Here is a 21,798-nt window from a genome sequence, read left to right as displayed (position 1 = left end):
AGCAGAAATCTGGTAAGTTTCTGAACTGAATTATATCCTAATCTTGTTCATTCTTGGCATCTGTTTTCCAGGAACGTCAGAGCTAAGAATTAACCTTATTTTAGCTTTCAAAAGTTGTGTCCATCAAAACTGAACGATTGTGTACGACCGCTACTAACAATTATTTTCACTATCAATTTAGCCGCTGATTTTTTTTCTTTTGAGGTTGCATTGCCCAACAAAGAGTCCGTTTTTGTCTTGAATTTATTGGCTTTTTCAAAAAGTGACAACAGCTTTTGTCCATAAAACTTAAGAGTCACAACATTGGCTTGAATTAAAGCACAGCTTGATGTCTGAATACAATACAGATGAGCAACATGTACTTAACCCCTGATCTAGTAGTTCAAATACATTTTTGTAAATAGGCAAAAAATATAACTGTAGCAATTCTAATCTTAGTTTTCAGTATATGTTGCACATACATGCTATCAGCATTAATTACAAAAAGCGAGGCTTGCAGGGAGATTAAGGTAGCGTTAACTGTAGAGGTAATAAACAAAAGATATTCATAGTGTTAGTTAAACAATACAGTGAGTGAAGTGGAACTTCTGTGGCGAAAGATACAAAATGGTCAATTACATGATTATAACAAAAATGAGTACATGTATACTACACCATCACCGACAGTAGCTTTGTTACTGTTATTAGCAGGCAGAAATGCTCTTAGTAACATTGCTTAGCCAGTAGTGATGCTATTAAAAATCAAATGTACTGCACAAAAGGTTTCTGATAAATGCCCACAGAGCATTAAAGGTGCTCTTGATCCCCACCACCAAAACACCGAAACAGTTCTAATCCATTATCTAGTTAAGTTTTCAGCTTTGTGCTCCTGGGCAGCTACACAGTTGAAACAATTTCTAGTGTAATATTGCAGAGAGGAAAATAAAAACACCATAAACTCAACAGGTCAAATTGGAGCCAACACATGTAAAATACTGGATCCTTTAGGTTTTTCTGGGATGATTAGCACCGGTAGTGCGCAGTGTGATTCTTCAGTATGCCTCGGGGCGTCCGACCCATGAAAATGAATTACCACAGATCACATGCTCGGACTGCAAACTAAATCCCGGTGAGAAGAGATTATGGTACACGAATGGTAATTTGAGGCAGGAACTCCACAGATGGTCACTTTGAGTTCCTCGTTGACAGTGCAATGACACTCGACTGCCCTCACAACAAAGGAAAACTGAAATTGATAATATGCCGAAGATGAACAAGCAGCAACTAATTGTCAGCTGTATTTCGGATGTTTGACACAAAAGAACAAAGGCTTTCTTTTTGGCTAAAATACAGTATGTGTGCAGAATGTATTTGGCAATGATTCTTCCACTCGAGACAAACAACCAACCGACTGTAAACAAAAGAGGGGGTGGACAAACAGTGGAAGAACTAATTGAAAACATTCCACGGTCCATTTTTTACAAAACATCCAATCCATTTCAGAAGGCCTCAAGAATTTCAAAAGTTCAGTCTCGTCTATACATATATGTTGTTAGGAAAAAAAACGTAGGGTCTAAAATCATTCAACCCCTTTCTCCTAAATCTGAACCTACGTCAAATTTTTTTTCATGGAAATGGTTGGTAGAACTGCTGAAGCTACACTTATGGAAGGAAAGAAACTGAAGTACATTGTTTTGTGTGTATACTGGTGTGTTTCTCCTGTGTCATTAGCCACCCTCACCACTGGCGGTCGTGTTCCCCTGTAACCGGTTCAAACAGAGGAAGTCTTAGATGAGAGAGCAGATTCTCTTCTTCTTCTTGGCAGGTGGAGGGCAGAGGACGGCCCGGATGGCCTCGTCAAACACAGTTTTAAGGCCACGCTGGGTCAGAGCTGAGCACTCCAGGTACTTGACGGAACCTGAGGGAATGGCATAGAGAAAGACACTGGTCTAAATACTTTTTTCCTCTTTTCTTTAAATATTTCAGCATAAAATACCAGATTAAAAAGTCAGTTAAGATGATGAGGGCTGTTACCAATCTCCTTGGCCATTGCCAGTCCTTGGGGATAGGAAATTGCTCCCAGTTTCTTCTCCTTCAGTTTCTCTATGGTGTCCTTGTCGTCTCTCAGATCCAGCTTGGTGCCAACCAAGATGATGGGGGTGTTGGGACAATGGTGTCTCACCTCAGGGTACCACTGCAGAGACCACAACACTGAGCGGTTAGAGGGCATATACTGCTCAACCGGCATTATCTTTATTTGCAGGTTTATAAAGGTTTCACGTATACAAAGTGGTGTCATGTAACCCTGAGCTGCAGTAGTGGATAACCAGGGATTCACGCTGAAAACATCCCTGCAGTAAGACGCCAAAACACTGCAGAGCGATATATAATAGTAACAGGCAGGATTTTACAACTCTGAAAAGTTATCATGGTGGAAACTATTTCATCTTTCGTAGCAGCGATCACAAGGTAAACAGCAGAAATACGATGTTCATGTTACAAAGTGATCCACCGGGAATGTACACTTGAATGGATTTGATTGGTCAAACGTGTTCCAGCGCCTGGTTCAACTTTGTGGCAGGAGTCCCTGCCTTGGCAACGCTGCTGTGTTTAAGGACCGGGTCTGTTCAAATGAATGAACAAAGAAGATATAACTTGTAGCTGGGAAAGTTATCTATTTTAAGCGCAGTCAACTATCTTCCCTTAGTTAAAATTTTTCTTTAAGAGCAATGTGACTTAAAGTATTAGTAAATATGTCACTCTGAGCTCTTTAGTTTTCACTTTGTCAGCACAGGGTTTTTGCATTCTGTAGAAATGCTGAGTGCATTATTACATTTCAATCCCTGTTAACCTTGTGGTGTTTAATCATACTCCAGACAGATAAATGCAGTAAACATATACTAATTTAAGAACATTATTTTATTATGTTATATTGTGTTTCTGCTCAGATGTGGAACAAAACACTTTAAATTTCAGCAGAGGCCTTCATGAATTAAATAAAGACTTACATCTTTACAAATCTGAGTTATCCCATAAAAATAATCAACACAGTATCAACACAGACCTCTGTCTCCAGACCGTGTACTCAAACAGATCCACGACGAGTCAACTCACCTTGGCACGGACGTTTTCAAACGACGCAGGGCTCACAAGTGAAAAGCAGATGAGAAACACATCCTGATGAAAAACAAAACCAATACAATCAGAGCCCATAACAACCACTTCCTGCTGAGAACAGGAAAAAAAAATCCTGGGTTCTTGTCACAAAAGTGTGGTGTTTTCCCCCCACTCTACTTTATTCATCCTGAGTTCATTTTGCAAGGACACCACTCGCATCAAAACATACTTAAATCAAATGGCACAAGTCATAGAGAAGAATAACAAGTGAAATATAACAGAACGTTGTCAAACTGTTTTTTTTTTTATTGTACCGTCTGAGGGTAGGACAGTGGGCGGAGCCTGTCGTAATCTTCCTGTCCGGCTGTATCCCACAGGCCCAGGTTCACCGGCTTCCCGTCAACCATAACATTGGCGGAGTAGTTGTCAAACCTGATAGAAGTGACGATTTGGAAACAAGCCAGTTAACACATTATGCTTGATATATAGACTGATCAAAAACAAAATAATACGTACGCAGAATGTGAAAGGACAGAAGTGGAAAACAGGTTCTTAACTGAGCGGCTAAGCCTCTTCAGCTCTCTCTCTCTTAAACATGAATCATCACCCTTTAACTCTGACTCGGCCAAACCCAACATGTTGTTTATTAACTACCTACTGAGCCAGTCCATGCGCAAGAATCAGATAGGGTGCAGGTTTTACTCGTAACCTCCCGCTATCCGCATTTCCCTAAATCTCAGTTGCTGTTTACGGCAATGATTATAACCTGTTCTGCAGGCAAACAAATTTCCATCTTTAAAAAAAGGCAACTGAAAACTAAGATAACGCCTAAATCATGCAGCGACTAAACAGAAAAAAAGGGCGGACGCGAACAATGGGCCGATAGTGTCGATCGGCTCCAGGTCTGACAAATAAATCATTCATGCTGGGCTGCAGTCTCCAGATACTCACACTGTGGGGATGTACTCTCCAGGAAAGGCATTGGTGGTATAGCTGATGAGCAGGCAGGTCTTACCCACAGCTCTGGGGGGGAGAAGGAGAGGGAGGATTAATAGTTTAGCGTTTATGATTCCATAAACACTAAAGTCCGAGACCCCCGGAAAAGACAGGGACAGGGAAAAAATCATTCTGTTGTGCAACTTGGGCTTTGAGCTTATGTAGAAGCTCATGAGCAACAAATGCCCAACATGTGTTCACCGAGCTCAAATGGTCATTTTCAGATTCCTTGTTTTGGCTAAAAAATCCACTTAAGATATCAGCACACATTCACGTCGAGGACCTCGAACCCGTGAGCTTCTGCTGGCTGTTAAAGAAATGCTCTGAATGTCCACGATTGATTTTTGCAAACGTGCTACCTGGATAATCGGGGGGACGAAAATCAGTTTCTGCTCCAATCGACGCCTCGAAGTCAAAACCAGACACTTAACTAAAACCCCACCTCGTCCCTTTCCTTGGGAAAAACAGACGTTCAATCGTGTGGGAGGGAGTTTGCTTTTTGCAAGATAATAATAATAATAATATTAAATGTCATTTATAGAGCACTTTTCATTGATAAAAGCAATCTCAAACAACCCACACAATATTATCAGAGGGGGCATATTTACCAAGTAAGAAATGTCAAATGTTGCAGCCTCGAGATTTTGACCCTGTTAGTCAGAATCGAAAATGAAGTGAGCACGGTCACACGGGCCCAGTGACTGTGCTGCTGTGGCATCCACCACACCCTGACCGGCACAAGTCACATCACCTCTCACACAGACACACTGGATACGAATCCTCCACACGACCGTCGAATACCGTCGCGTTTCACTTGAACTTCCAAAACCCACTGAAAAAACAAGATCAGATCGGGGCCCCACACGACACGTCCCGCGGTGGACCAGGGGCGCGGGTCCTCTCGTCGCTCCCCGAGGTAAGCAACTGTTGCCAAGTGTTTTAGAACCCTGGTTGCAGATGGGATCCGGGACCCCGGGATCTGCGTGCGACTCGCCCAACAAGGAAACTTCACCGAGAGATGGAATGACCGGCCGCTCGCACACGGGGTCGTCGTGCGAAGTCGCGATTACCTCGACGCGATCAGGTGCACGAGATTAATGTGCGACACGGGCGAGGACACGCGTGTGGCGCGCACGGGTCGGGAGGTCAAAGGTCGCCAACTAACTTTACTCGTCCCGAGCAGAAAGGCGTTTTAGCGTGAGCTCAGCCCGCTGACAGCGGGTTGCGATGCTACACGTCGCCGTCTGCGCTGAAACGCCGGGAGAGGGGGGGGGGAGGCGGGAGGCGGGCACTTGGAAGGCGGCTCCGCGGAGAGGACTCACCCGTCTCCGACGACGACACACTTGATGGCCTGCATTGCGCCGCGGCCACAGGAATGCTACGTTAGCCCCGGGAGCCCGCTAGCGTTAGCTCGCACGTCTCGCTTCCTTTGTCCGCGGGCTCGCTTCGCTGGTGGAAAGTGTCCCGACGACGTCGCCTTTCACCGGCCTTCGGCTTCGCGGCGGAGCTCCTGGGGGCGCTGGGAAGAGCTCGCGGCGAACTTGCGGCAACTTGTCGAGCACTTTAACGCGAGTTTGGTCAGAAATCGGCGCTCGACATTCCCATGCTTTCGTCGGCCGATCGGGGGAAGCTGTGAAGCAAAACAGCGGCCACCACCCCTGAAGAAAAAAAAATGAAGCTAGCCACCGCCACCGCCAGATGCTGCATCCGGTGTACCGGGGTGGATACGCCCACCGAAGAGAGCGCAGAACAAACCGCTGACAACCCACCAGTTTCTCTACATTTACAGGCCGTAACCACATAACATTCATCAGGGTGTTTTTGCCGTTTAAAATATATAATTTTTTTAGTTGATTTGTCAAAAGAAATGATAGAAAATAAATTAAAAAACAAAACAAAAGGACGGACTAGTTAGAGTGTGACACGCAGTAAGGAACTGACGTCAGCTCAACAAGCCGCCTTGTTTACGCGGGTCTTTGTATTCCCTGTTCCCGGCCTTACAGGTTGTGTACCCGTCCCTTGCAAAAAATATCTGGTAATCAGATTAAAACCAGCACTGAATTGATCCTACAAACAAGTTTTCTCCACGAAACCGAAAAGCTGATGTAGCCGTGCCAAACACACCAATTGTTAATTGACCATTGTTAAAAACAATCAGTGATCTACTTCCCTCGCCCCATCGCTCTGATGTTAAATAAGTCATATGATCTCAGAAAACTGTCCGTGTTACAAGTGCAACAGGAAAATAGTTACACTGTACCCACAAATCATATTCAAATCTAGGCACACTGCCAATGTACTACATCAACCAGCTCCATTATATACATTAAGTAATTTATTACATTACAAAACATATTCAAACACTCTGGAAATATTTACAAGTTTGATCGGCGTAGATGTGTAGGTTGTTGCCCAATGTCTAAACAATATATATGGAGATGTGTGTAAGCACAGCATACTAGGCAGTAATCACATTTCGTCATGAACTATTTTTAGTCAGCATGCACGTTCAAACTCTGAGGTACAGGAGCACAAATGCACCTCATGCACCAAATGGGTTAAAACAAAATATCCGACCTACATGCTTTTGACTTGCACTGTACGTTCCACTTTCTAACTTTACATTTTCTATTTTAGCTGTAAATATACAATAATTCAGCTATATGTACATTAGAAAATGGTGTATTCTTAAAATAAATTATTGTAATTTATGGAAAATCATTAAATGAATAGATAAAAAAGATGTCATGTTTATGATGGGTTGCCTTTCGGCACCTGTTTATGAAGATAAACTGATAAACTGATAGATATTGTGTAAGTTATTCAGGACGAATTTTCCTTATGGGATTTTATGCTTAAAACATATTTGAACATGAAACCACAAAATAAACAGCAAAATAAATTTGAGTCTATTTTTCACCCATCACTTGTTTGTTTTTTAAAGTTCATATTTAGTTCGTTTCGTCATTTGTAGCGATCATTTATCCCTGGTAACTTTTTGCGTTAGGTCCCTCTGCCTGAGAGTCTGCACTCGGGGAAACCAGGGCCCTGTAGCGATTCTTTCAACATCCGTGTGTCGCACCGTCACCTGTCCTCCGGTGACATCGGGGATCTGCGGAAGTCAGAGCCGATCGGGGTGGAGCACCTCCGCTGCCAACACAACGAGCCCGTGTGTGCGGAAAAGAAATGGAGCTCGGAGCCGGACAGCGATAGAAACATGAACTGTCCCGCACCAGTGTCCGCTTCCCTCGCCCGCCCGCCTCACTAGCTGACCCCGTCACCGTTGAAAGCTCCGGGGCAGACGTCGCCTCCATGGCGGGTCTGACCTACCTGGTGCTCCGGTTCTCGGGCTCCGCCGGTCGCTCTTACGGAGTCTTCTGCAAAGGCTTAACGAGGACTTTGTTGATATTTTTCGATCTCGCATGGCGACTGCGAATCAGGTTCCCTTACATCTACCTCGTCGCCTCGATGATGTTTAATGTCAGATTACAGGTAATCACTTCAGCCCTCAGTGTATGTCATTATTCATGTTCTGATCCGTGGTAGTTGTAGTTCATGTTCACAAACGTATTGCCTGTATGAACACACGTTGTTCGGACACGACGGTGTTGTGTTCATTTTGGTGGCTGACGTTTGTGGTGCAGATCAATAATAATAACAATACAAATAATTTTCTTATAATTTGACCACATTACAAGATCTGATATGTTAACACTAAATGTAAACAATTAACTAAATGAAATGATATGAATCATTGAGATTTCGATATAATTTCATTTGGGGTTTTTTTATTTTTTTTTATTGCGACCTGTTTTCTGATTTCTTATCTGCCAATATATCTGCAACAAGCTAATACCAGCAGATTTACTGGTCTTACTCTATTTCCATCAAAGGAATTTAATTTCATGAAGACAAACACAAGTAGATGATTTTCACGTCAACCAGCGAATACATTTGGCCTTTTTTTCCTCATAAAATGACTACATGGCATTTCGACCAATTAAAGACAATTAAATGAGACATTTTGTGACACTACCACTCATTGTTTCTCTTCAATTTAACTCATGTCACTGTGTTTACACACCAACGGACCCTTACACAAACAAGACTGCTTCAACTGAAACAGAAATTTTCCTTTGCCTGTATTGTTTACAGTGGAACTGACAGGTCCAACGACGGTCCGCATTTAAATGATTCATTTCTAAACTTTTAGCCTGTGAATTTTCATCTAACGGAGTTAAGTGCCTTTTCATTTTAGCTCTAAATGCATTAACCGTTCAGCAGCATCGCAAACCACGCCCTCCGAAATGAATCTTGTACCTAATAAACTGACAACAAGTAGCACATGCTGCTCATTAAACGCTTGAGATCAGTCGTCGATTAATATTTCCCTTCATGTGTTCATCGGTAACCGACAGCCTGCTCATCTCTTCACAGGTGCACATTGAAATCCACTGATCATCCTTCGGTGCCTGCGTTTGGACTCAGAGCAGTCGCTTTGAGCACTGACATGTTTCAGTCCTCCGAGAAAAACTGGCCGACGCTGCGCAGCCATGCGTGCAGAGGGGATTTTAATTCTGCAAACTGGTGTGGCGATGCAATAATGTGACACGGCCGGTCTGCGCGGTCATCCCCTCATCCCACGAGCCCAGTGCCTTTTTTTGCGAGCGGGGGGAGGAGGAACAGCGGTGGCGTCTGAGAAAAACGACCGGAGGTCAGTCAGTGGTGATGTGCGAGGGTGGAGGGGAAAGATGCTTCACAACCTTTTCAACTTGCCGCCATAAGTTTCAGGAGCCACTCGACCTGTTTGTGAAGACCGAGTCGGATGGAGGGGTGGATTTGGACGCTGCCTCTTCTCTGGGTAGTGACGACTGCGTGGAAAAAGATTGTTGCTGTGGAACTCAGTAGCTTCTCCTTATTGTCTCACAGGGGAAAAAAAAGAAAAAGAAAACTGGAACAGCTTCGCTTGAATTCAAAAAGTAAACATCTACACGGCATGACACAAGCAAGCATGTCTGTAGCTGTGGCTTGGACACTTTATTTGAGGCTGGGGTTTGCTGGATAAGCGGTACATGGTCTTGTTTTTTGCGTAGGATAAGACGACAGCTACCACAACTGTTCAACTGGGAATTTATCGTCTGTCATTAAGTGCAAAGGGAATCACTGCATGGGTTCTTTCTGTTTCTGTACACACATGGTTCATCACTGTTGTGTTTCTGTACTGGAAAAGTGGCACAAGTGGAAAATGTTACCTTCAAAACATTTTTTGTAGCGTTTGCGTTTATCCCACGTGTTGATTCCTGTGATTAATGTTCATATTGGGTTTTGACTTCACAGAGTTGAGGATGATTGAATCTGAAAAGAAATAAATTAATGAAATCACTATTCTCTGCCTTTCTTTGTAACTCTTCTATAAGTTGGCAAAGTGCTATTTTCTACTTTAACTTTTACAAGAGTTACATATGTCCACATCTTCCAGGTATAATTTTTTTTGTTCATATTTATTCCTGTCGTTTTGAAATAGAAACTTCTCCGATCACATCCATTTCGAAAGCTTCATATATTACTCTGAGGTTTCAGTTAAAGTCCCTTGTGTGGTCTGTGAACTGTCACCCTGCCACATTTACAAACACTGGACAAACCCACCAAACCAAGGTCATTTCAATAGACATTAAAAAGGCAAGGAAAATTAATGTCAAAATTAAAAAATAGACTATTAATTCAGTAAAGAGAAAAAAAAGCGAAATAATTGTCCCGTTAAAATGTTTTTAGTTCAATTATGACCCAGTAAATGACATTTAAAAAGAAAAATACACATCTTCATTTAATTTCTGTTTGATTTATTGTAATATAGTTATTTAAAATTGTCCAAAAGACACTGAAGCCTACTTCCTCTGTTAGCCAGTACCTGATGTGTCCACACGGGGGAAGCAGCGTATCACTTACTGGATCCCCATGAGCTGTAAGTCTCTTTGAAGAGGACAATTATTACTAACCCAGGGGAGAATTATTCATGTAATGTATATATACAATACCTGTTTATTGCTACGTGTCATCTGTTATTGGTGCATAATAATAATAATAAGTTTAATACGGTGGCCCTGAAATGCAAATAACAACGACTAATCACAAATCACAAAACACAACGACAAATCAACAAACACAATAGCAAACAACAAAGACAAGAGTTTTTCTACTTTGCCGCCATTTTTTTTGTTATCTGCAGTCGGGCTCTTGATAAGTTTTATTCAAACAGTGGTTTATTTTTTTTTGAAGTTTACTTTTACAAAATGTGCCATACACAAGGGTACATTTTATTATACACTATAAGATATTATATTTACGTAATAAAAATGATGTCAATTTTGTTGGTGCTTTTGTCCCAAGCTGCTTTAAGTCATAGTGGCAATTGAACCCTCCAATTCCTGCACCGAGGTCAGTGGTGCAACCCACTACTCTATACCAGCCTTCTGCCTGTATACATAGAGGGACTACTTGTCATGAATGCACCTTAGCCAGCACAATCATTTGGCACTTCCCTTGAATGTGCACTTCTTTTAAGTAGATTCCCAAACTGCTGACACCCTCGCTCAATGGCGAGAAAAAAATGTCCCCAGCAAACTTATTCCAACCACTCGCTCTGATGCCAGGCTGCAGGGTTGCCAAGGCAACCATAGTTTTTTCCATGTAAGGCCGGGGGGGGGGGGGGAATTTATTTCTCAGGGATTTGACAGAGGAAAATATTTTAATGAGGTTATCACAGAGGACTGGCAGAGAGCGGGAGCGAGATCTGTAGATGGAAGATAAGTCGGGTTATATTTGCTCTGTTTTTGCCAACCACCATTTGTACCCTCAGATAAAAAAAAGGGGTTATGGAGTAAAGATTATAGAGTTTTAGCCTTTGGCATCTGCAGCAGCTCACATGTGTTTTATTTTACTGAGTGTGAAAGAGTGATAATACTGCAAATGGCTGGGATTGTGCAACCCACTTCCAGAGACGTTTCAGTAGCTAAATTGCCACAATCTGTGTTGAATAACACATTTGTTAACTGTGTGGTATTTGTCTCTGCACACATGTTTGATGTTGACTTTTATACTTTAACATTAACAGTGAACAGATGAGTCTGGTGGTCAGAGCCTGCATATACACTGTCAAACAAAATTTAAAACCATATCTTCTCATAGACTCAGTTTATCTTATATTTGTTTATTTTAAATATATTGTTGATTTGAATGAACTATGTTGGAGTGGTGCTGTGGTCCAGTTCTGCAAAAATACATATTACCCCCCCAAAAAAATTTGCTTTCTTACTGAAAGTTCAATGTCTGAATGCTAAATATGAGTATAATAAGTGTATTTTTCAAAATGCTAAACTATAAAGATCTTTGAGAAGGTTTACAAAGTTTTCACAACAACCTTTTGCCCATAGGTTCTGGGAGCATACGATGCCAAACGCACAAAAATAAACATCTGTTCACACTTTGGAGACGATCCAGTCAGAAAGTCTTGAACTTTCCTTTACGGCAAATAGTCCACAGTGTCCTTTGCTCAACTGATCCACTGTTTGATTTAGCCTAGCCATTGTAACCTTGGTCTTTTGTCAGTTTTCTTAAAATGTTCCCCTAGAAAGTTAAACCAACCATAATGCAATTATCCACAGCACATATTTTAAGCTCTGGATCACAGATGTCTGTTACACTTCATAATAAAAATCCAAACTGCGGACATGTCCGCCATCATCTTTGTGCTTCTCAGCCAAACAGGAAACAGGGCCTGAGATTACAAACTTGTTTGCTCAGAGGAAACCTGCATTAAATCTTTGACTTTATTTCCACTTCAACACTCAATCAACAGTACACATGCTCGAGAGATTAAACTCGAAACTCCAAGTGTGTCAAACCACAGTTGTTTATTCACTCAACAAGCTGCATGTGCATCTATAAATGACACGTTATTACACCACGTCCATGCGTAAAGAATAGATTAATAATGCCAAATGTAATCAAACACTAATCCACGCGATTTTAGCTTTGATCCATTAGTCTCTGAACCCTCAGTTTGAGGTTTTGGTGGAAGCACAAGAGAGCATCACCGTGTGTATCGTCCTCTTTGTGGTTATTCAAATACAGACACACCTTCAGCTCAAATGCCGTCGACCGGCGGACAAGAGGCATTTGCAAAGTGTTACAATGGATAAGATCAGGTGCTGAGATGAGCTCCGCGCTGACCTCAAAATCGAATCAAAGGAGTGGGGGAGGAGAAGAGGGGGAAGCCAGAGGGGGGGTGGGGGGAGAAATGTGGAGGCGGAGGCAGATATGTGATGTTGTATATTTGCCACATCGTGCTGCTGAAATAGGTCAGACAAGCAAATGAGCATTCGAATGTGTTGAGAGCCGGCAATGTGACATTTTCCCATTTTTTTATGCGGTGAACTTTTGTTTGTTATGTAATCCAGCACATCCCTGCATTGATTTGTTGGACACATTTTATAGGTTTTTTTTTTTTATATTTTCCAGAGCAAATTGTTTTATCTGACTTATTTGCTTCAAATCCTCTAGTATTTGGGGAAAAAGTAAACTCTATTATAAGTTCTGTGCTGGAACATGGCAAAAGAGGAAATATTACCCTTGATATTACATTGTTTTCCTCGCAGCAACGTCGTTATATTAAGTACAGTGATACATTCACATTTTCTGTGTAAACTGTAAGCTACATTTGACTTCACAGCTTATTTTTTATACATTACACAGAGAAGTATTAAAGGATCATGTAGTTCAGCTATGGATGCTTTATGCTTTTATCTCCTGTTACTGTTACAGCCCCTCCGCTGCTGCATCCCGATCACGTAATCTTTTTGATTGATGATCACAGAAAAGTCTTCTTGGGTTACTGATGATCTGAGCTTCATTTATTCATTGTCATTCCATAATTTAGAGCATGGGATGGCTTTGGTAAAGAATAACAAATCTCAGGATTGACATGGGGAGTTTGTTATGTAACCACAGCAGGTCCAGGAGGATTGTACTGTAGATGTAGGATGTCACACACACACGCACACACACACACACACACACACACACACACACACACACACACACACACACACACACGCGCACACACACACACACACACACAGTTCTCAGGCACACACTGCTGCCTTTGTGCTCAGCAAACAGACAGCAAATGAAGACTTGACTCATACATGTCGCTGGATCACCAGATAATCACCTCGACTTTGTGACCTTGGATCAGGTGGTGACAGGAATCAAGTGGTCGAGATGCAGAGTTGGACATTTATGCCAAAGTGAAGGAAGGAGGAAATCCTGCCCCACACTTTGCTTCCTGTGACCTTTGTCTCGCACAAACGTCACCACCCAAAGATTAACCTCCTCCAACCTCCACAACAGGAGGAAGGTGTGAAACCCTGTCACATCCACTGGTACTGGCACATACATTGTGCCGTTGCTTCTATGCCTCTAATAACCTTGACAAGCTCCAGCAATTCATAAAGTGAATCCACAATTTTCCTCCCTAACTTGGGACACAGTAGTGCTCCTCACGAGTGATTTGGGGGGCAGGTGGAGGCAGAGAGCCCGAGGTTCAGGATGTGAGGCGGTTGCCTATCACTGGATGTGTGTGTGTAATTATGAGTCGGGGGCGTCAACCGCTTTGAAGGGAGGAGGTGATCGCCCTCCGGGCATCGCCGTGGTGACTGGAGCATGAGAAGTGGTGTGACTGCTCAATCAGGTCACGAGAAGTCGGTCAGGAGCACCACAGACGTTCCTCATGATGGTCGGCCTACTCTGTCAGGCGTACGTCCCCCTGGGGGTATGCACCCTCATCGTCACACACACGGCCCCCCCATATCCCTGCACATGTTCACTTTAAGCCACAGACTCGTGTTGGTGTCCAATTAATCTAAAACACTCTAAATTGACCAAAACCAAATGTGTAACTTGTTGATCCAGGCCTGAAGTGTCTGAAACCTGCGCCCGCATGCTCACTTTCACTCTCATCACTGGGGATATCTGGGCCACACTCAAAGGTTTCCCTTATGACTCATAAACACATTAGCATGGCATTAATGAGGAATAGAGCGTAGAGTGTGTGTGTGTGTGTGTGTGTGTGTGTGTGTGTTGCCAGACAGATTCAGGGATCTAATTGCTTTTAATGGAACGTACTCTGACGTTCAGTGAGGATTCCCTGCTTGACCAGGTCCGGTGCTGACGTGAATTGACAGTAACACTGCAACATATTCCAAAAAGCTGTCACTGAAATAATGCAAATGACCTATTTTCCCACTAGTAGCACGTAGAATATTCAAATATTGGATTTCTTCTGCGTTCGAACTACTTTGCATCAATCTAGCTAGTATGTTGAACCTCGTGTGGAGTAAAAAAGAAGACTCTTTCTGGTCCCCCAACTGTAGGGGCTTCACCCGGACCCCCCCCCCCCCCCCCCCCCCCCCCCCCCCCCCCCCCCCACCAAACACTCTCTTTTTCCCTGTTTTCTCTCTCCTGGTCTCCACCAGATTGAAATGTCAAAAAAACACATTTTCACTCTCTCTGAGGACTTTCCGCCTTTGTTTCCCCCCCGACTCAAGTGCCACGCATCTCTGTGGAATGAGGTTTCCTCTAAAACACATGGTTAGGTCGTCACAGCCACCACTTAGTGCCGGAGTGTAGAGAAAATAAACAGTGTCTGGATGCATGTACCCAATATGATATATTCACACCCACCCCCCCAATTAATGTGCCACGTTTACCCAGGTCTGACTTTGGGGTCCGGCTTTAGGTCTCTGGTTTCATTTGGCACCAGACTGGATGGTGCTGCACCAAGAGGGTTTGCTGGATTGCGTAACCACTTTCATCCCTGCTGGGTTGAACTTGCAGAAAAGGACTCACTTTGAGCCTCACAGTATCTTCTCATGCCCTGTCTCATTTTTTGGTAGATGGTAATGCAAATGTAATATTTCATTTCTGTTTTAGTGGCACAACGTTTTGAGTATATTATTTCCAAAATTGAAGCCATGAAAAGGTCAACTGATCATTCACATTTCAAGTCAAGACGTGCATCAGTTGAACCGAGTTTGATCATTGCATGAAAAAGGAGGTCAGTTGTTTGCTTTTCTGTCGACTTGGACGAAAGGAACATTTGTGTTATGTCTGGAGGAACGTCCCTTTGTTTAGGAGAAATGGCTGGGACTTAAACATTTGTCCAAAAGAGACACATATGAATAAACAAATGAATGAATACATTAAAACATCTGTTCATGCTTGACCATTGGAGTAATGCGTACAGGAAGTGAGACCCCCACCTTCCGTGTGGAGGCAGGAATGCTATAATTGAAACCGCGTGTGTTGTAGAAACAAGCTCTGGAAAGCTCTGTGTGTGTGTGTGTGTGTGTGTGTGTGTGACAAAGAGAGAGAGTGTGAGTGCATGTATGCTCCATTCCTTTATTTCTAATCTGACAGGAGTGTCTTATACTTTGGATTGTTTGCTGGTTGAATCACTGCAGAGGACAATACATTTATGCAGCAACATGTTACCTGACAGCACTTTGTGCAGCTGTGTCACTCACTCAGATTAATTCCATAAATCATTTTTGCTGCACTCACCACAGACCTTTCTATTTGTCCTCTATCTGGTCTCCCTGTTATTTAAAGTGTTTCTTCTCCATTTGGGGAAGAGCTCATCATTGAACCAAGACAGTGGATTTCACAGTTGAATCACTGCAAGTAAAAACACAGGGAGGGACATTTCTGTATCTGTAAGCAACTGTGGGAATTATGTACTTCAGTAGAATAACAATACCTTAATTTCCTGTTACTAAATGTGTTTTTATTCTTGCCCAATACTGTACTTTTTACCTGGCTATATTTATTTCACAGCCAATTAGTTCCTATAGTTACAATACAGATTAATTACATAAAATCCTGTAAACATTGTATTTTATTTTACATTAAACTCCTTAGAGAATACAGTATTTCTGTACTTTAGATTTACTGCTTACAGTACATTATATTAATCATAATGTTAATCACTAAATATGCCATAATGAATGTAATATTTAACAACTTTGGATAATGAGGACTTTCACAATTAATAATGTTACATTTCTGATAACATTTCTTTACTTATATTTAAACAGTTGAATGTAAAGCTTTAAGTTGTCACACAATTTTACACTATATTGTATTTATCACAATTTGGTGTGCGTATAATAAGCCACTGTATGGTTAACTGTATATTACAGCAACCAGGGATACGACCGGATGAGTTTGGACAGTTTTTTTGTAAGTGGAAAAGTAACTTTACTCGATAACAAAAGTACCAACATCGCAGTTGTCTATTCAGAAATAATTCTGTTTGAAGTTTTGCATTTTCCCCACAATGAAATAAATAAAACAGGACTAAAAACAAGTAAACAACAGTAATGACTCATTGCCAAATGTGGAATAATCAATACTGACAGGCATCGATATATCTGACCGGTATAGACTCATTATTGTCTGGAGTCACGTGACGAGGGTCGCGCAGCAATCAATGCCCACGCGCAGCACGAGCTGTGTATTGGAGCTGGGAATGGGCTCAGCCGCGAGTGTCAAGTTTACACGACTATAAGACAAAACACTTCCCGTTTGTTGCTTTCAAAATAAAAGGCGCGGCACGGCGAAAAACGTGTCGGGACATTGAGGAGTTCGCGCGCGTCCCTTTTATTTTGAAGGTTAAAATTACCTCACATCCTGCGCTGCTCTGGGTAGCGCCTCTGCCGCCTTGATGCAGCCGTGTCAACTACTGTGCCCGATCGGCTGCTGGAGGAGTGAAGGCATATGTAGAGGGATAACGACCACACGCCGGGGCCACTGTGGGCGAGAGGACATAGCTGCTCCCGCCGCCGCTACGGAAACACACGCCGCTCAGTGACTGACGGAGCGGGACCGGGTCCGGGACCGGGACCGGGAGCGTTGCGTCGCCACTGTGATGCGTAAATGGCCACAACAAAAAAAAAAAACAGAAGACGCAGCACGTGAGACAACCTGTGTACCAAACGCGTCCTGGAAATTAGCTTGACGCGCATTTTCCCCCACACAACTGAAGTTTCCGTGACCGAATTTTTTTTTTTTTTGGGGGGGGATCTCGATTTAGAGGCTGCAGACATGGACGAGGACAACCAAGGTACGAATGAGTCAATGCGCTGGTTTGTGGCTATTTCAGTGGGAAATGTCAGGCGACACATGCTGCTTCCGTGTGATGATGGTCGTGATGATGATGATGATGATGATGATGATGCTGAGGGTCATAACAGCAATATTGTGACGGATGGAGACCCTTGGCCTGTCGTTTCAGTCATTCTTAGACTTGACGTGGAGTTAGTTTTAAATGTGATCTGCACAAAGGCACACCTTCTACACGTCTGCAACAGAAAGTTGCCTCTCTCTGTTGTGATGCTCTTGAGAGCAGTTCATTGGCTCGCGTGCTACACGTGTTGAAGGCTGGAAGATGGAACTGCACTGTGGACGATGATGACTGAGACTCGACAGGGCGATCATCAGTCCTGCCCGGATGAGCACGCTTGACCGACAGGGCATCGGTGTCAGCGGTGCTGCAGCCCAGGAGACCTGGGTGTATCGGCCGGCGTCACTCTGGTCTGGACCAGCAGCGGGTCTCGTCACGGTCAACCAAGCGCAGGCATGAGACACAGATTCATGTTGTTGACTCATGTCGAAAGATGAGCTTGTTTTTTAATAACGTGCTGGCACGGAGGCATCATTGCAACAGGAGCCCGTGGACTGTATCCACCCATAGATCCACCAGCACAGGGGGCGCGTTTAGAAACTTTCCAATGGAGAGAGGAGGCCAGACCTTGGGCACAGTTGTAACATGACTAAAACACTGTGTTGGGACTTCTTGGCGGATAATAATCCATTTTGTTGTTTGTTCAGTTCAATAAAAGAATTCTGAGCAATTTTAGATATTATGATATGAATCTGAACACAGCTGTGACTCCATGAACAGACCATGCACAGATTTGCAAAGGTCCCCGACCCCCCTGAGAGAAATACAAAACTGTTTTGTGTCTAATTTGTGGTTGTTGGACTTTCCAACAAGAAATGAACAACAGTCACTGGGCCGGACATCTTCCAGAGTATGCTGTTCACATACGATCCGGCATTTTTGGCAGTATCGGAGGCATTTTCCTGGTTTCGGAATCCGTAACATTCAGGTGGCGCCCCAGGAGAGCGCCGTGACTGTTCCGTAGATTTTCCTGCTGTATTGCACATGGGCTCACCCAGATATTATCCGAAAATTTGATTAGGGGGCTGGCAGCAAAAGTTCTGGACAATTTCTGGACTTCAGTGCATGTCTGAAAGCAGCTGCTGATTGGTCGGGCACCTCGGGCCCCTCTCACCCCACCGCTGGATAAGCAAAGTCTGTTAATCAGCTGTGCAAATTCACCCACTGTAAGTCTGTCAGGATTTAACCCAACAGGTGAGAAACCATCACTGCTGTTGTCTCTCCTCTGAAAGACAGCGTTGTTCAGTTCCACATGTTCACTGCAGGATGTGACTATTGGCCGGAGTGCTGCATACATTGCATGTGGGCATAGAGCTGTCATTGTGCTGCGTGTACGGCCCGCCTGGCCTCCAGCGGTGGCACACGTCAGCACAGCCCCACAGACAGATATATGGTGCTGCGATGCCAAGCAGGGTTAGCTGACAACAGCCGGGAGCAATTAAACACACACACACACACACACACACACACATACACACACACACACACACACACACACACACACACACACACACACACACACACACACACACAGACACTTTGACTCACATTCATTCATAGCTCGCTGACACACTGACACTCACACAAATTAAATTTCTCTTTTTTTCCCCCTTATGGCGCTGCTTGCAGTGAAGATAGATGGACGGATGGATCATGACCTAGAATGATAAGTGTGTGTGTGTGTGTGTGTGTGTGTGTGTGTGTGTGTGTGTGTGTGTGTGTGTGTGTTTGTGTGTGTGTGTGTGTGTGTGTGTGTGTGAGCAAGTGTGTGACTGTGTTTGTGACTTATGGCACCGTTGATCTTCTCTTCTGGAAAAATAGTGTCCTGGATGCCAAAGAGGCTGTGCAGCTCCTGTTTTTGTAATGTTTTTGTTTAGTTTTATGTCGTGAACATTATCTTGGAATAAGCTGGCTCACACACACACACACACACACACATACAAACTATGCCAGGCCACAAGTAGAGTGAGAGTGAGAACAGAAAGTGGTGGACAGAATGAAATACTGAGGTGTCAGGGGAGCACAGACAGCGAGAACGGCGTGAGGACGGAAAAAACGTGTTACCACGAGGTACAGTAGTACGAGCAGCCATGGTGAGATGTCTGAGAGGGAATGAGTGGCCGAGATTGTGTGTGTGTGTGTGTGTGTGTGTGTGTGTGTGTGTGTGTGTGTGTGTGTGTGTGTGTGTGTGTGTGTGTGTGTGTGTGTGTGTGTGTGTGTGTGTGTGTGTGTGTGTGTGTGTGTGTGTGTGTGTGTGTGTGTGTGTGTGTGTCTGTGTGTGTGCGCGCGGAGGGATAAGGGGGTGGGATGAAGTGGTGGAGTGATGCCAGTGAATGGCACAGAGGGAGACTGGGGGTGGACTAGATTTTCTTTCTAAATCAACTCTCCAGTGTATCGCAGGAGCTTCACTCAGTAAAAGTCCTTCTACTCTGTCTTAATTAACTCAATGAACAGCGAGAAGCTGCCGTACAGACATTCATGGTCCTCAGAGGAAGAAGCCTGCTGACTTAGGTCATCGCCAGATATTTCTCTTTAGTAAAATGTACCCAAAAAACTTGTCCGTCTCTGTTGGAGGACGCCACCTAAGCAGCCAACAGGTGGTATTTGTCGCCCGTGAAAAACTGAACCAAATGAGACCTTTGGTCTACAGCGGATTTCGTAGTTGCTTTCACCAGCGTGTTCCGGCTACAGAGTTGCTGTTAAGACAAATATTTCTGCTGTGTCAAAGAGCCACAGCCTCACAATGATGTCTTTAGCATCTTAGTCTTGTGTCATTACACAGATGAAAATCTTCTCTATGTTGGAAACAACAGACTTATTATAGTAATAGGATGAATTTCTTTCTCAATTTTCTGTTATCCATTGTCTATTTTTAGTGTATCATTTAATATATCCAGGAATATAGGGACTTGGCTTTGCACATTTGGCCTTTTTGTATGAGGCTTAGAGAAAACGGGTCCATAGTAATCCATCTGACACGCATGACAGTCAACAACACAATGCCTTGTGCCACAGAACTCACTCAACAGACAATGGGCCAAAGTCCCCACAATGCTTTGCTACAGTTCAGCCTGTCTGACTGAGCAGACTGACACATTCTCGTTCCGCATGACTGACTCTGATACTCCATCAGATGTTCACCTACAGTGTCTCTGATTCCTCTGCTGCGGTGTGGAGTGTGATTCTAGTTAGTTGGTGAGCTGCACGCGCCGTGTGCAATGGAGACTACATGGGTGATGCCCATGTGGTATGAATCAGAACATTTATGCTGCACAGCAGGCCCTGTGATGGCTGGCGAGTGTGGCTACAGACCGCTGTATTTACACACTGTGAAAACCAGCCAGCGCGGCGTGTGAGTGTGTGGTCTGTGGCGTCATGGCACACTGCAGCCCAGACTAGGCATGGGGAGATGCGCGCGATGCATCGGATCTCAGGGGCCATTCATGTGCCGGGACAGCGCCGGCAGCTTCCTTCTATGTTCAGGATCTGTGTTTTTGTCTTTGGAGGGGATTTGCAGCTGTTGTCTTTTTTTCCCCACAGCCCACACACTGTCAAGTGGCTACGAAAAGAGCATCATGGAGCATAGCATATGGTTGCCGCGGTTGTCTGTGTGTTAAGCCACATACTGAAGAACATATCTCTGTTTATTATCATTGATCATTCATTCATTGTCATTTATATGGAGATAAATCCCATTTGGTAAATGTTTGCATATTGGCAGTAGCTCGTGTTCACCAAAAAGCTCTGATATACCAGTACAGAGTCTTAAGAAGGATGAGGGTTTGGTGAGGACAGTAAAAAAACGTTGTGGATGATGTTGAAGGTCCACCAGCTGCACAGAGTTGGAGATGTTTAATGTTATTATGAGAGGTGGACCGCCACAGTCTCTGCATTGAAATCTAACATCTCAGTGAGCGCTCCACAGACACTGAGCCGACACATGCCTCTACTTGTAAAGTGTACTCCATACATCTGCTGTAAGTTGTGGCTCTCAGGAAACCAGTAGGTCGTGGATGTTTACTTCAAGCCTGAGTAGGCTCGGCCCAGCACTAAGGGGCCTGCATGCAGCCTGTGTGACGCTAAGGAACCTGAGGGCCTTGCTGGAAGCTCGGAGCCAGCAGAGGGATGGTGCAATAGAAGGGAAGAACTCTACAGAGTTTAAAGCAATGGCAATAACTGGGTTTTAGAACGGGTTGTCTGTGCAGTGTGTAGTCTGCTGTTCTTCTAGGACATTTGTTGAAATGTCCCCCTGTGTTGTTTCCAACAGGTTTTCCGTGATTGGGTTCTGTTTCCCCTGTGCTGCATGGGGTGATAAAATAGTTGCCATCTGGCCTGTTTGTCGATCTCTGCATGGACCTGAAAGTGAGACCTGAACGTAGCTGACTCGTAACCTTTAAAACCTGGCT

At 43.8% G+C, this 21,798-nt stretch overlaps 3 protein-coding genes across 3 annotated transcripts in view; 2 read left to right on the top strand and 1 right to left on the bottom strand.

The window, feature by feature from the left end:
* Positions 1–225: 225 nt before the first annotated feature.
* Positions 226–5,789, bottom strand: rac1b (Rac family small GTPase 1b). Its single transcript, XM_035614028.2, has 6 exons — positions 5,415–5,789; positions 4,048–4,119; positions 3,411–3,528; positions 3,094–3,156; positions 2,014–2,173; positions 226–1,897 (listed from the first exon to the last, which is right to left on the bottom strand). The coding sequence occupies exons 1-6, from the start codon at positions 5,447–5,449 to the stop codon at positions 1,767–1,769; spliced, it is 579 nt and encodes a 192-aa protein (XP_035469921.1). The 5' UTR covers positions 5,450–5,789; the 3' UTR covers positions 226–1,766.
* A 1,329-nt stretch (positions 5,790–7,118) lies between these two features.
* LOC118288205 (small integral membrane protein 10-like protein 2A) lies at positions 7,119–9,475 on the top strand. Its single transcript, XM_035614029.2, has 2 exons — positions 7,119–7,584; positions 8,530–9,475. Exons 1-2 carry the CDS (start codon positions 7,405–7,407, stop codon positions 8,548–8,550), a joined length of 201 nt encoding a protein of 66 aa, XP_035469922.1. The 5' UTR covers positions 7,119–7,404; the 3' UTR covers positions 8,551–9,475.
* Positions 9,476–16,883: 7,408 nt separating this feature from the next.
* The window catches only part of LOC118289030 (cytohesin-3), a 30,499-nt gene continuing 25,584 nt past the window's right edge, over positions 16,884–21,798 (top strand). The window contains exon 1 of the mRNA XM_035615667.2: positions 16,884–17,272. Coding sequence (XP_035471560.1) covers positions 17,254–17,272 — 19 coding nt within the window. The 5' untranslated portion in view covers positions 16,884–17,253. The remainder of the gene's footprint in view (positions 17,273–21,798) is intronic.

The sequence above is a fragment of the Scophthalmus maximus genome, chromosome 17, assembly GCF_022379125.1.
Source record: "Scophthalmus maximus strain ysfricsl-2021 chromosome 17, ASM2237912v1, whole genome shotgun sequence".
NCBI classification, from domain to species: Eukaryota; Metazoa; Chordata; class Actinopteri; order Pleuronectiformes; family Scophthalmidae; genus Scophthalmus; species Scophthalmus maximus.
This window is presented reverse-complemented; position numbering and strand designations above follow the sequence as displayed.

What these genes read in the sequence shown, in the direction of transcription:
- rac1b (XM_035614028.2), bottom strand. Translation starts at nt 5,449, where the DNA reads ATGCAGGCCATCAAGTGTGTCGTCGTCGGAGACGG. An exon ending in TGTGTCGTCGTCGGAGACGG is followed by an intron (nt 4,120 to 5,414) that starts GTGAGTCCTCTC and finishes TCTCCCCCCCAG; the next exon opens with AGCTGTGGGTAAGACCTGCC. An exon ending in GGCAATGGCCAAGGAGATTG is followed by an intron (nt 1,898 to 2,013) that starts GTAACAGCCCTC and finishes CCATTCCCTCAG; the next exon opens with GTTCCGTCAAGTACCTGGAG.
- LOC118288205 (XM_035614029.2), top strand. Translation starts at nt 7,405, where the DNA reads ATGGCGGGTCTGACCTACCTGGTGCTCCGGTTCTCGGGCTCCGCCGGT. An exon ending in TGTTTAATGTCAGATTACAG is followed by an intron (nt 7,585 to 8,529) that starts GTAATCACTTCA and finishes ATCTCTTCACAG; the next exon opens with GTGCACATTGAAATCCACTG.